Source organism: Macaca mulatta, chromosome 16 (genome assembly GCF_049350105.2).
Source record: "Macaca mulatta isolate MMU2019108-1 chromosome 16, T2T-MMU8v2.0, whole genome shotgun sequence".
Taxonomy (NCBI): domain Eukaryota; kingdom Metazoa; phylum Chordata; class Mammalia; order Primates; family Cercopithecidae; genus Macaca; species Macaca mulatta.
Genome location: NC_133421.1, coordinates 16744184 through 16758526, shown reverse-complemented (window position 1 = coordinate 16758526; position 14343 = coordinate 16744184). Strand labels below are relative to the sequence as shown.

General features: G+C 49.0%; 1 protein-coding gene across 2 annotated transcripts in view; it reads left to right on the top strand.

Moving 5' to 3' along the window:
- The first annotated feature begins 826 nt into the window (after window positions 1-826).
- The window catches only part of PMP22 (peripheral myelin protein 22), a 35533-nt gene continuing 22016 nt past the window's right edge, over window positions 827-14343 (top strand). The window contains exons 1-3 of one of the 2 annotated variants that reach the window (XM_015118623.3): window positions 827-999; window positions 5394-5505; window positions 6995-7094. In XM_015118623.3, the coding sequence (XP_014974109.1) occupies window positions 5428-5505; window positions 6995-7094 (178 nt within the window). In that variant the 5' untranslated portion in view covers window positions 827-999; window positions 5394-5427. 2 annotated transcript variants of the gene reach the window in all.

The window sequence follows — 14343 nt, the reverse complement described above, 5'->3', positions numbered from 1 at the left end:
GAGCTTGCAGCTAGAAGCGGTTCAAGGGATGGAGGACTCTCTGGGAGCTGGAGTGGGTACGCTTCAAAGAACCTAAAAATGCCATAACTTCCTTTACCTCCCTCTCCAAGAATTTCCAATTGCGCTTCCAGCCTATCCTGCCTGACAGGTTAGAAAGCTTTCAGTAGAGGTTCGTTTACTTACACTGAATTATCTCATGAAGGTCAGCTTGATGAGGGCACATTAAAGACAGAGGCGGAAGAACCCATTTCCCTAAGTTTTATTCTAATGTACAACACATGTGATCATTTGCGATGGGGTCTAGGCAGACAGAGCAGGCAACAGAGAGTCTTTCCAACCAGGGATTGGAGCAAAGCAGGCTTGATTTGGTGACTCCTGAGACATTTGGCTCACTGCTGTGATGCTGTGAGAGATTAGCTGTGCAATGTTTGGGCCCCTTAAAATGATGTTTATTTAAAATAAAACTTACCTGCACATACGTAACACTGTAGACACAGATCCTTCACACAGTATATTTAATCTCTGCAAAATTCACTGGGAGGGGAGGGGAGCCAGTGGGGCCTCTTGGGTATTACACAGGTTGGCACTTCCAGAGAGAACAGCCTTGGCATCACAGACTTCAGGCATACTCAAAGCTCTTCTCCCTTCTGATTCCAGTTTCTCCATGCCCTGCAGGGCCTCTTGGGATCACTGTATTCTGGAAAGCACACAAAGTTGGACACTGTCTCTTTAAATAATAGAGGCTGAGAACCTCTCAGGCCACCATGACATATCCCAGCATTGGACCAGCCCCTGAATAAACTGGAAAGACGCCTGGTCTGGCTTCAGTTACAGGGAGCACCACCAGGGAACATCTCAGGGAGCCTGGTTGGAAGCTGCAGGCTTAGTCTGTCGACTGCGGGTCTCTGGCTGTCCTGTGGGGAGGGCCTTGCCTTAGCATCCCTTGCATTTGACTGCAAAGAAATCCGCTTGGAAGAAGGGGTTACGCTGTTTGGCTGGGTGAGTTTTATTGGCAACCTGTGCCTCTGGGTGATGCATGCCTATGCTTTACAAGAATTGCCTAATTCCCCACCCCCTGCAAGCTGCAAATGAAAAGGATTGCAGGAGAGATGGTGCATTTGTGTTGGAATTGACTGGACATTCAGGGGTTTTTTTATATCCTTGGTTAAGAGGTGGATATACACTCTGGCTGGGGAGGTGGGGGGCCATCTGAGAGCATCTAGAAACCCTAATGCATCCAGATTGAAAGGAAGAAAGGAATCTAGATGCTTCTTCCCCCATGGAAAATAGCTGTTCACACACACCCGGCAGGCGGCCTTGGTAAGCAGGTTAGGGAGAAGCTGCCACCTGTGGCAGAGCCTTGACCAGCCAGGCTCTGGGTGTGGCAAGCCTGGTCAGCAGGCACTGAGTAGCATTTCCTCTCCCACCATTGAGAGCCAGGCAGGAGACCAGAGGCAGTGAGGGACAGATGGGTTGGGTTTACCTGTCTGGCAGCGTATGGTGTTGCTGTGACCTGGGTGGTTATTGATTAAACTATTGGGTTCAAAAGAAAGGAAGAAGCGACCTGTAACACCCAATATGTACACTTTTTTTGTATGTGTATTAGACTTTATTAAAAAGTTTATTTGAAAATCACAAAGGAAGGGAAGGAAAATCCTGAGTTAGATTTGCTAATATTTGTAAAGTGCTTACTTAGAACTGTCCTGAGTACGTAGTAATCACAAAAATGTTGGTTAAATAAATAAATGTCCAAACAGCATAAAACAAAGTAATAATTTCTAGAGCAAATCTAACCTATAAAATGACCCATGGAGGAAAGAAAACACTTCCAGGTCTTTAGACATTTTTTTTCTACTTGCCTATGCACTTTCATTTATAAATATCTATCAATCTATCGATCTACCTGTCTATCGATCGATCGATCGACCTACGAATCAGAGTTACAAGCTACTTTCATGCAGAGGTGGTCAGGTCTTCCCTGAAGAGTTGATGTGAGAGTTAAATGTGATATAACAATAGTGGTGGCAATTTGGGCACTGGGCCCTTATTATGTTGCAGACACGATGTTAACTGCTTTGTACATATTGTCTCCTTCAATCATCACCATAAACCTTTAAAGCAGGCATTACTAGTTCCTTTTGCATCTGAGAAAACTGAAGCTCACTGAACTTCAGAAATTGTCCAAACTCACAACAAAAGTAAGCAAGGTGATTAGGTTTGTTGGAGCCCAGAGACAGAATGCCTAACCACTGCCTCTCACAGACCATGCATACAAAAGTCCAGACAAAGTGCCTGGCGTGTAATGGGAACTGTAAATACAATTTACAAGTACACTTCATTTTAATCTGATAACATGAGAGTTTTAAAAAGATCACCGTTTGAAGACTTTTTCAAATTTATTTTTACTTACAGTAAGAATATACAATTAGCTAAAGTAGCAGCTCCTTTCAAATTGTAAATTAATATAGAATTATTTGAATCATTGAGAGGGATGAGCTTCTATGACACAGTACACTAGAGGTAGGGAAGTGTGTGTGTGTGTGTGTGTGTGCGCGCGCGCGCGCGCGTGTGAACTGCTGCATTTTCAGGCAAAGACCTTTAACATCCACATTCCTGCTCCCCGTCTTGTGCATCAAGGCTGGCCTGCGCACGGGAGTCTCATTGGGCGCGCCTCTGCCAAGCGGAGACTGAAGGGCTAGCCTCTCTCCCTGTAACGCTGGGCGGGTCACGTTAGGAGGCTATGAATCAGCTGATTTCCTTGGCTGCTCCAACCCCACCTCAAATGGCCACCTCGCACCCGCCCCCTAAACCCCATGGCCAGGACGCCAGCCAAGGCTGACAGCCAAGCCCGACTGCTGCAGGAACACTTTGCCTGAGCTTATTCGGTGGTAGTCTGGTTTTGCCCAGGCTAGGAGGAGCCCAATCCCAGACCACGCTATCCGGTAGTCGCCGGACTTTTCTTTCCCTAATTCGCACTCAAGCAGAGCCCGCTAGATCAATCCCTGCCAATCCTAGGAAGCCGGCATGCTTGGTAGGTGCAGACAGTAATAGCGGGGACCGACGAGGTGCAGGTGTGCCCGGCTAAGACGCCAGGACAGGGCAGGGGCTCCAGGACCCGAGAAGAGAGGGACTTCCTTCAGCGCTCAAGCGCCCGCTGCCCTCTGTTAATGGGAGTGGAATCCAACCTCAGCCCCGCGCGGGCGCGGTCGGCGTCGGCGCGCCCCGAAGCCCATCCTTGGGCATCCGCGGAGCTACATTTGGCTGAGTCTTCCCAGGGTGGGCTGAGGAGCCAGTTTCTCGGTCAACACTAGGTTTCCATGATCTCCACGGGGCCGGGGGAGGAGGGAGGTGGGAGGTGAGAAAGCTCGGCCGCCTCTGGTTTCGAGTAAAAGTCGCCGCGATTTTGCAGAGACCAACTTTTCCCTGAGGCGCATTTAAGGCCAAGTTAACTGTCTCCTGCCCTCCCTCTCTCCTGCCCTCTCTCCTCCCTGAGTCCCGCCCTCCCGCACACGCTGACCCAGGGACACACCCTACTGCAGCGACGCAAACAGGGCGTTGTTCCCGTTAAAGGGGAACGCCGGGAGCCTCCCACTGCCCCCTTGCTTCGCGCGCGCGCAGCCCCGCAGCGCAGCTTTGACCGCGCCGGCAGCGGAGCCAACGCACCCGAGTTTGTACTTGAGGCCACCCTGAGGATCGGGACAGCTGTTCCTTTGGGCTGTAAGTGATTTGGTGGGGACAGTGAAGGAGATGGAGGAGAAATGTGGGCATCTTCCAGTGAGGGTGTCAGAAGGCGCAGAGCAGGCGCGGGGCTTTGGCCAGCTCCCTGGAGCTTCTGTTTAGGGGCACAGGGTCCCTTGTGTGTCCTGTTCCCTTCCAATGGGGCTTGGCGTAATACAACGAGGGGAGCCTTTATGGTCTGTAAGACCTTACAGGGCAAGGGTGATGGTGCTGGTGTCTGGATAGAGGATAAGGGCGTCTCAGTTTTCGCCTTGCTGAAGAGGCGTTGACTCCGGGACACAGTGGCAAAACAGCCCCTGTGGCGGACATCCCGAGAGTGCTGGACTCTTGTGGCTCCCCAGTTCCCAGCCTCATGCCATCTGAGGTTTAATTCAAACCCTCTGGGAGTCATCAGAAATCCTTGTTTATTTCTTCCAGCGCATTCCAGTGTCTTTGAATGTGATGCTTGTGGAGAGAAACGGAGGGGCCTGAGATTGGGTACTTTCCAAACTGGGTTATTGAAACGTTGTTTCCCTGGCCCAAGACTCTGCCTGAAATGGTCCCCAGAGTCTCAGTCAGATCTTCCACAGCCATGCATGTCCTCTAACAAGTCATCCCAGCCTTCACTGCCCCCAAAGTCTAAAATGAGGGGCGAGGACCGCATTACTTGGGATAGATGGCCTGCCAGCTCTGACCGGCTGAAATTATCGGACTCGGCCTTTTACTCTGTCTCTCTCTCCCATCCGCTGGACATCTACTCCCTTCGGTCCAGGCTCCTGGGCTCCTGTCCCACCGCGCCCAGACCGGAGCTCAGTCTTGATGGGGTCCGTGTCCTGGCTTTGAGTGCCTGGGGTGCAGACTGGACCCCTAGGCGAGCATGCGGGTCTAGCGCAGGAGCAGAATGCCCCCTGCCCCCAGGAGTCTCAGTTGGGCGCGCCTGGGGAAGCGCGCGGTGGACGGGAAGCGCAGGGTCCGGGCAACCCTCCCGAGCCATTTTTCCTTTCCACACTCCTCTGGCTCTGCACCGCCTCTCCGGAGCCGCCAGAGTCTGCGCGAGGCTGAGCTGGGGCCAGGACGGTTCCTCTACGCTGGCAGAATTGGGTGGAAACTTGGAGACGAACGGAATGCGGAGAGCACTGGGGTCTGGGAAACCAGCCTCCTCGCTGCTCTCTCTCCCAGCGCATGTCACGGGTATCTCCAGGTCTATCACGGAAATCTGGGCGCCTACTCCCCTCACCCCTACCTCCACCCCGTAGGCGAATTCACAATCTGAACTGGGGTCTCGGAGAACGGGACCTCTCCCCTTACAGGGCGGTCTCCGGGAGGCGCTCGGGGTGGGTGGAAGCGTGCAGTGGCCTCTGGTCATATTTTCTGGAAACCCCTCTATTCCCTGGGTGTTTTTAGACGTGCGAACCGCTTGTTTTGTTTCTAAAAGCAAAGATGTTCCGTTGCAGGCGGGTCCGGCTGGGCGCTGGACGCTGGGCGCTGGTCCTGCAGGAGGCTGCTGCCCCCTCTCGGCGGCAGGCGGCGCGAAGGCTCCTGACCCGCGCGGGCGGGCGGGCTGCGGGCGCTGGGCCAGGCCGGGCCTCACGCTAGTGCGCGGGACCCTCCCTCTGCGCGCGCCTCCCTCGTTCGGCCCAGTGCGTTCGGCCTCACGCCCAGCGCTCTCCCCACAGGCAGAAACTCCGCTGAGCAGAACTTGCCGCCAGAATGCTCCTCCTGTTGCTGGGTATCATCGTCCTCCACGTCGCGGTGCTGGTGCTGCTGTTCGTCTCCACGATCGTCAGCGTGAGTGCCTGGCTGGGAGGCTCCCTGCGCGGCCCGCTCTTCCCTATCTGGGTTCCCAGCCCTTGCTCCTTCTGGTTCAGGACTGTGTTATTTGCAGACAGTTGGAAGTCTCAGACGTCCCAGGGAAGTTTCTGGCAATCTGCCCCCTTCCAGTTGCTTTGAGAAAACGAGAGCAGATTCAGTGATAGAAACGAAGCGAGCGCTGGGCTGGGTTAGGTGCGCAGGTCTCTATTTAAGCCAAATAACTTCACAGCAGATCTAGGGGCCCCGACCTTCATTTGATAAGATTGTTTAACTTTTTTTTTTTCTTGATGCAGCCTCATTGAAGAAGAGGGGTATTTATGGATTTTTTTTTAATCCAAACCGTAGTCAGATGGGTGAATTAATTTATAAAACACCCTTTTAGGACTTGAAATTGGAAAGTTAAAATGGGCTTTTCTGGAAAAGAGTTCACTGGTCCCATGTCGCCTTTACGTCATGAACACAACGCCTTGTTAGTAAAGCTTCCACTGATAGAAACAGGCCATCAGAGTAACTTATGTTACAAAACTGTCCAACCCATGAGATCTTAAAGTTATTTTCTTGGCGATGAAGATGAGCAGACATTCAGGCAGTTTTCCTATGGTGGCTTTCACTTCTTAATTTAAGGCACATTGTAAGCCTGATTTTCTTTTTCTTTTTCTTTTTAATTTTTCTTTTCTTTTTTTTTTTTCTTTTTTTTTTTTTTTTGAGACGGAGTCTCGCACTGTCGCCCAGGCTGGAGTGCAATGGCGTGATCTCAGCTCAGTGCAACCTCTGCCTTCCGGGTTCAAGCGATTCTCCTGCCTCAGCCTCCCGAGTAGCTGGGATTACAGGTGCCTGCCACCACACCTGGCTCATTTTTATTTTTATTATTTTATTTTTAGTAGAGACGGGGTTTCACTATGTTGGCCAGGCTGGTCTCGAACTCCTGACCTCATGATCCGCCCGCCTCCGCCTCCCAAAGTGCTGGGATTACAGGCGTGAGCCACTGTGCCCGGCCTGTCAGCATGATTTTGTAGTCTCTGTGAGAGATAATTATGTTGGGGATTTGTGACTTGGTTTAACATTTACAAGCATCTTCACAGTATCTCCATGGTGCCTGGTGATGATAACATCAGATTGATAGGAGCTGTATACAAGGAACTAGACTCAGAGAGAGGGGCTTGGGGAATGATCCCCAGGGATGCTGGGAGGAGAGAAGGCTTGAATGCAGGTGTCTCAGGTTGAGTTCATGGCTCCTTCTACTATAGTAAACATCTCTGCACATAATCGTTTCCGTGTGCATGGAGAACTTTTCCATTTACAACGTGCTTTTAAGTCATAAAACGTTGGCTGTTACCATGCAGGGGTGGGCGGGGTAGCTAGGTGCATCAGGGTGCTTTTCGCCATCCCTGGGCCTTTCTCCTTCCCCTTTTCCTTCACTCCTCACTCCCTCCCTGACTCAGGATATCTATCTGATTCTCTCTAGCAATGGATCGTGGGGAATGGACATGCAACTGATCTCTGGCAGAACTGTAGCACCTCTTCCTCAGGAAATGTCCACCACTGTTTCTCATCATCACCAAACGGTGAGGCTGGTTTTGTGCTCCACGAGCTTGTCCTCGGATGCCTGTAACACATTTCTCAGTCCAGAGCTGGAAACGCTTATTGGAAGACACAAGCCAGAATGCTGTTGCTGGAGTGGGTTGGGATGTGACGGGAAGCCATGAGTCCAAGGCAAATGGGAGGGGTGGTGATCTCACTGGGGAAGCTGAGATCCTGGGCATGATTATGGTTCACTCTATCTAGAGACATGCCCTTAGCGCCCTCCTGATCACTTAGGATAATGCTTTTTGTGATTTAAAAAAAAAATGTCGACATGGGAGCTGTAAAGGTGGTATGATAGCTAAGCCTTAGGCAGACCCCCTTGGGACATTGGATCAAACGTGTATCTTTGGTTTGGTGGCTGTGCCTATTCAGAAATGTCCTGCCCTTTTCTGCTGCAGTGACAGTGGGACTGCCTCACTGCACCATCAGTCATATGGACACAAGACTGACTGCCTTTCCAGGTCTTGGACCTCACTGATGCCACCTAGCATCAAAACCTTTGAATATTTCCTTGTTGCAAGATGGGGACTTGAAGCTGTTTGCAAAACCCTAAGCTAAGCCTTGGAGTCCTTAATCCAGAAGATTGTATTTCTCCTCTGTCCTCAGCATCTTTGCTTGAGAGATGTGGAAGCCAGGCTTCATGAGGGTCAAATTAAGGGATAGTTGGCAGCAGAAGCACCAACTAGATACCCTAAGCACCCAGAGGGAAAGGAATGCCCAGCCAGGAGCCCTGCGTGTTTGGATGCAGACAGGCGGAGGTAAACAGGATGAGCTGTTTTGGTGACTGGGTAGGCCACAGCGATTGGTGTTAAAAGCCCGTGGACCTGGATCCACATGATCTTTTGTTCCAAAAGATGTGTCCTCAGGCTGGAAGGACCTATAGATATAGCAGAGCTTTCCTAACATCCTGGGTTTAAAAGGCCACAGAAATACAACTTTAAATGTTGCTGCAGCTACTCATAGATCCAGTATATATGTTCAAGATGCTACACCAGATGAGAGAAACCAATTTAGATCCAGTTCAATAAAACAGGCAGTGAAGTGGCCTTTGGTCCTGGCTTTGCATAATCCAATTTCTTTGCTAGACTTTCCCTCTTACGGCTCTGTACCTAGTAATACCCGAGCATGTCCCAAGCTGAAGCATTATTAACCAAATTCCTTGAACCACAGTACAAATAGAAACTGCTAAAATACTCATTTGGTAATTTATACAGAGAAGATAAGCAAGGAGTGGAAAACCCTGCTTTATGTTTTTACCTTCTGGATTGGGGAGGGAACGGAGAAAAGATCCCAGTCCTATTGAAGTGAGAACAGTGCTTAATCTTGTCTCTGAGTATGTGAAAGACGTTGAATTAAAGCCATCCCAGAAATTACATGGTGGGTTTGCATGGTGAGTTGGCAACTGAGTAAATGAAATACTCACGAGTGCCTGAGAATGTGGCCATAGCACTGCTTGTCCCCAAAGCCACAGCATCCGGTTTCTCCCCCTTCAGGGTCTGGCTAAACTTCCCTGAGCACTGTGGAGAGGAGTCTCCGTCCTCGCTACTGACACCTGGTGGTTACAAGTAGTGACTCAGCCCGAAAAGGGCAGGCTTTGGTGCTCACAGGCGCCATCCCCAAGTGGCATCTGGCCACACGACTTGGCACGGAATCCTGGACTCTTGGGCCCGGAAGGGGGCAGTTTTGGCAGGTGTGTTAAAACCCGGCTGAGCTTCAGCAGAAACAAGGTGGCAGAGGAGTTGCTAAGTTGTGTTTAAACCATCTGCAGGAAAGAAAGTGATATTGACCTGTAGCCTGTTACTGACTTGCATTTTTTGTCTTCTGCGGTTGGAAATAGCTGTCAGTTGGTGCTAGAAGCAGATCTCAGAGGCACTAGGGTTATTTTAATCAGGAAACTTCTTATCTCTCAACTTGTTCCTTCTGTGCCAAGCTCCTGTTCTTGGGTTCATTTACAACGCCTCCTTAGGGTGGGTTTCAAATCTGTCTCATTGCTTTCTGAGAGCACCCCAGAGTGTGTGTTCTCCACATCTCCCTTCTCAGCTCCCACAATCAGGGCATTTTGAAAACATCTGGACGCTGTCCCTGAACACGCTGGGTTTGTTTCCACTCCACTCAGGCTTAATCTAAATTTGAAATTTCCGTTTACACTTCCCCAGTGGTGGTTATCTCTGCCGCTCTCTTCCCCAATGTGGCAGCACTTGCTACGACTTCAGCCTTAAGTGTCGAATCCTCGGGGGCCTCTTCGATTGAGTTTAACAATTGTGGCAGCAAACAATAAGCTGAAAAAGGTGTGTAATTTTTAAAACATTATACTGCCTTTACAAATGAACTATGCTCGTTGCAAACCATTTACCGTGTCTGTATTTCTCTTAGAAAGTATGTTTGAAAAAAAATACTTGTTAAGTAATCAAAAGTAACTCATTATTGACATCGATTTGTGAAGAATATGTTGCAAGTGTGAAAAAATATGTAGTGGTATGATCTCGGCTCACTACAACCTCCGCCTCCTGGGTTCAAGCGATTTTCCTGCCTCAGCCTCCTGAGTAGCTGGGATTATAGGCGCCCACCAACATGCCTGGCTAATTTTTGTACTTTTAGTAGAGAGGGGTTTCACCATGTTGGGCAGGCTGGTCTCGAACTCCTGACCTCAGGTGATCCGCCCACCTCGCCTCTCAAAGTGCTGGGATTACAGGCGTGAGCCACTGTGCCATGTGGCTTGGTATTTTTTTCTGAAAGGACTCCTTTTTCTGGTGCACGACCACGACACTGCACCTCTCTCTGGCGGTTGCCATTTATGTTGTTTTCTATATGAATGAGGCCTCCTGGCATCGTGCCATGAGGCAGTCTAACATCTAGGTTGTATAGTTTGAAAGAGATATACCAGATCTTGCCCCCAAACGACATCTTGATATTAGAAATAGTTTTAGATTTTTAACTGACTTTGACTCTGCCTGCCTTCTCGTTTTTCTAAATGTGTTTATATACTTTCTGGCATCCCCTCCTTATCTGCCTCGTGTAGGCAGAGGTGAGAGAGGCTTAGTGTGGGGATATTCATTATGATCTTGTATCCAGTTCCTTTCCAGCCCAGGGAATACGAGGATCTGGAAAGCATGGGCCTTGCCTTGATGGTCCCGAGCCTGGTCAAGGAGTCAGGAGATAACTATGGAAGGGTGAATCACTCTCCTGGAAGGCAGAGCAGGCCAGATGCCCAAAGGGAGGCAGGCAGACAGTGCCCGAATTCAGGGAGGAAGTAGAAGGGAAATCTCTGGTGGGAGGTAGAATTTGATCCATCCTCCAAAGGATGGGCAGGGTTTAAGTCAGTACAGGCAAGGGGGAAGAGAATATTCCCTGTTAGAGCAATGACATGACCTAAGGTAAGGGTAGAGCAAGGCAGGGGATGGGGTAGACCAGTTGGCTAGTGTTCTGGTTAGGATTAGGGTTGACTGTGTATAAGAGAACATCTTCAAATGATAGGGGCTTAAATATGATCATTTATTTTTCTCTCTTTTCAAAGAAGTCTGGAAGTAGGTAGCCTGAGAGAGGTATGGAGGTTCCATGAAATTGTCAGAGATGCAGATACTTGCTAGCTCATTTCATAACCATCTCTTGGGTTTGGTTGTCATCTTGAGGAAACAAAAGGCTGCTAGAGCTCCAGCTGTCACATCCATGATTCAAGCAGTAGGGTGGAGAAAGGAGGTGGGGAAGAATGAATCCCCTTTTCTTTTAATGAAATGTAACACGGTCACACCTACACCTATTTCTAAGAGAAGGCGAGAAATATAGTCATTCGGCCTTGGGGGAAACATAGCTTCTCAAATCACAGAAACTTGACAGCAAGTACTTCTCTGTAAGCCTGGTGTGGAATACTTCCCTTGAGGGTTTGACCATCCCCTCCCATACCCAATCATACTCTTTTGCAATAGCTCAGTTGCGCCCTCTACAGTTCCGTAAGTCCCGGTTATTTCAGCATTCTTCAAAGAGTCCATCTCTGCTTCATCCTGGGTTCTGTCAGCACCCCACCATTCTCATATGGACTCTTCTCAGAAACTTTAGGATCTGTCGAGGCTTCTCTCTATTTCTACCACCTCTCCAGGTACAAATGAAGTTTTACTATTATTACTGAGACAGAGTTTCGCTTTTGTTGTCCAGGCTGGAGTTCAGTGGCACAATCTTGGCTCACTGCAACCTCCGCCTCCCGGGTTCAAGCAATTCTCCTGTCTCATCCTCCCGAGTAGCTGGGATTACAGGCATGCACCACCACACTTGGCTAATTTTTTGTATTTTTAGTAGAGACGAGCTTTCTCCATGTTGATCAGGCTGGTCATGAACTCCCGACCTCAGGTGATCCGCCAGCCTCAGCCTCCCAAAGTGCTGGGATTACAGGCGTGAGCCACCACGCCCAGCCGTCTTATTATTATTTAATGACGTCTCTTGAATCTCTATTTTCCTCCAGTCCAGACCTCTCTTCTGAATCCCAGACCTGTTTATCCAGCTATCTCCTGGCCACTTCCCTTGGGATATCGAAGAGAGACCCCCAAGCCACTAGGCCAGAGAAAGAGTCCTTATCTCCTCTGCCAAATCCACCCCTTTGTCACTTTCTAGTATTTTAGTGAATGCTGCTTCACCAGCTGGCAAGCCAAATATCTAGGGTCTGCCTTGACGTGTTTCCTTCTTTCTCTTCTCAGCATTGTCACGGGTCCCTCAGGCCACCCCGTGGTTCCAACGCCTGTTGCCCACCTGTGGTCACACTGCTTCCTCATTTGTCAGAGGCGCCAGGGCAGCCTCCTAACTAGTTTGCCTGCACCCTTTCTTGCTCCTCTGTGACTCATTTTTCATACGGAATCCAGGCTGATATTTAAAAAACCACAAACCTAATTATATCACTCCTCATTTGGAAACCTTTCAGAGGCCCTTCATTGGTCTTTTTTTTTTTTTTTTTTTTTTTTGAGACGGAGTCTCGCTCTGGTCTTAATCTTCAGAGGAAAATCTTTAACGAGGCCCATCGAAATCTACCTGAACGATCCACTCCTGCTCCTGTTAAGTCTCACCTCCCATCTCTCTTCACCTCATCTTGGAATTTCAGCATTTTCTCACTTCCTGAAACATGACTTTCCCACTTCGGGAGCCTCTTCATTTCTCTTCTGATCTTTCATGCGAGACTATTTCTTGAACAACTATCGTGTACCAGAGACTACCGTAGGTACTAAGGTTACAAGAGTGAACAGTAGCTTATGTTTTACTGGACAAACCAGTCAATAAACATGGAGAATTTGGGGGGGGGGGAAATGGTAAGAACTATGTAAGACAGGTTAATGGGATAAAGTGGGATTGCAGTAGGTGAAGGGAGGTCTCCTTGAGGAGTGACCACTTGAGGGTGGCCAGGAGCCAGCCATATGAACATCTGGGGAAGGTTCTGTACAGAAGGACCATCAAGTGCAAGATCTCTGGGCGGGGAAGGAGGTTGTTAGTTGAGGGACAGAGGGCAGGGCAGAATAGTGGGAACAGAGAGTGAGGGGTAAGTAGAATCACAGACCATCTCAAAGTGTGTGTGCCCCCCACCCACACTAGGGAGGAGCTGGGTGCATATGCATGCATTTCTAATCTTTGTGGTTTCCTTAGACCTGCTGTCTCCATGGGTTTCTCAGTGGTCTGCTGGATTCCAAGTTGGAGTGATAGTCCCGAAGCCTCCATAAGGCAGAATATATCAGAAATTGTACAAGGTAGAAATGCATCGGTTATATTTTCAGTGATTATTTTGGGTGACAGGATTCTTATCACTTTGACTGTTTTCTTTTCTTTTTCTGCCTTACCTGTTTTCCTTATTGAGATCTTTTATTTTCACAATCAGAAAATAACTGTGAACATTTTATGCTAGAAAACTGGTTTTGAGTAACAAGTAGGTTGGCTTTGCCTTAATTAAGAGAGGCATGGCAGGCAGGGTCCATGGGTTAGCTTTGAATGAGGCCAGTTCCTGGAGCTTTAGTTTGCAGACTCATACAGTCTGGAAGGCTCTGGTGAGGGGGAGGGGTGTGCCAAGCCTCCTCCCCAAGACCCTATGGGCGAGTTGAAAATCTACTGACCCAGAGGATTCAGGCAAAATATTTGCCCTGCTGTTGAATGAGCCAGTGCTTTTCATTTTTAAGTCTCCAAGATCCAAATATCAAGTCCAAGTTCTCACAAGCGTTCCCCTGCTCTTTATTTAATTCGTGTGGACCTGATATGCAGCAGGATGGGTCAGAATACTGGAATTAAGCCACAGGCGACGTGGGAGCCCAGGAGCTGGAAGGGCACAGTTCTGGCTTGCCCTGGCCCCTGGCTGGTCTTCGTCAGCTTCAGTGATGAGGCAGGACCCAGGCAGAGTTTGTCTTTGGTAAAATCTGTCTCTCAGGCCCTGTCCCTGCTCACGAAGTCCTCTCTTGTCTCAGAAGAAAAGATAGTTGAGAAACTTTTTCATGCTGAGGTGTTAGGCACAAAAAGTGTGTCCCTTCTTGAATCACTTTTGTTTTTAAAGAGGAGGCCAGTGCTCAACACCAAAGCATAAGGGAATTATTGAGCTGTCCTCCAATCTGTCCCCAAACATCCTTGGCCACCTCCATTGTCTAAGGGCAGTACTTGCAGCCCCTCATTTCCCAGTGACAACAGGTGGGTCTCCTCTGCCACAGTATGTGGGCTGGACCAGCACCAGGCACTGAAAAGATGACCACTTACTACTCTTCTTTTCTGTTAAACAGCAGCAACAGCAGAAACAGCAAACTCGTGACTATTAATAGGTTGTGTGCGGCATTAGATCAGTGCCTTAGGTTGAAAATTAGAGAAACTAAATCTTGCCAGTTTCAGCAGCCCCCAACATGAGTCCTTGGTGGACTCCTATCATCTCTGTCTTCGGAATGATCCCAGACTTATTTATCAATTTGGTGACACTGTCATTTTGGCAAGGACACCAGACAATTTCCTTGTCTGTGGCCCAGCTGTTAGCCAGATTTTAGAAAACACAGGAGACCTTCTGCATTTACGGGCCCATGTTTTACATTTTAAAACCTTTGTGGCTCCCTGAGTCAACCCGTAATCTCTACCCAAGTAATGGCTCCGGATTGTACATGCTCTTATGAGATGCTGAGGCCCTAGTGGTGCAAAGGAGGTACAGAGGATGGAATGTGCTGTCAACAGGCCAAGATTTCAACCCTTAGAGTTTCTCTAATGCCAATACCCAGGAATTAGTATTAAATGTTT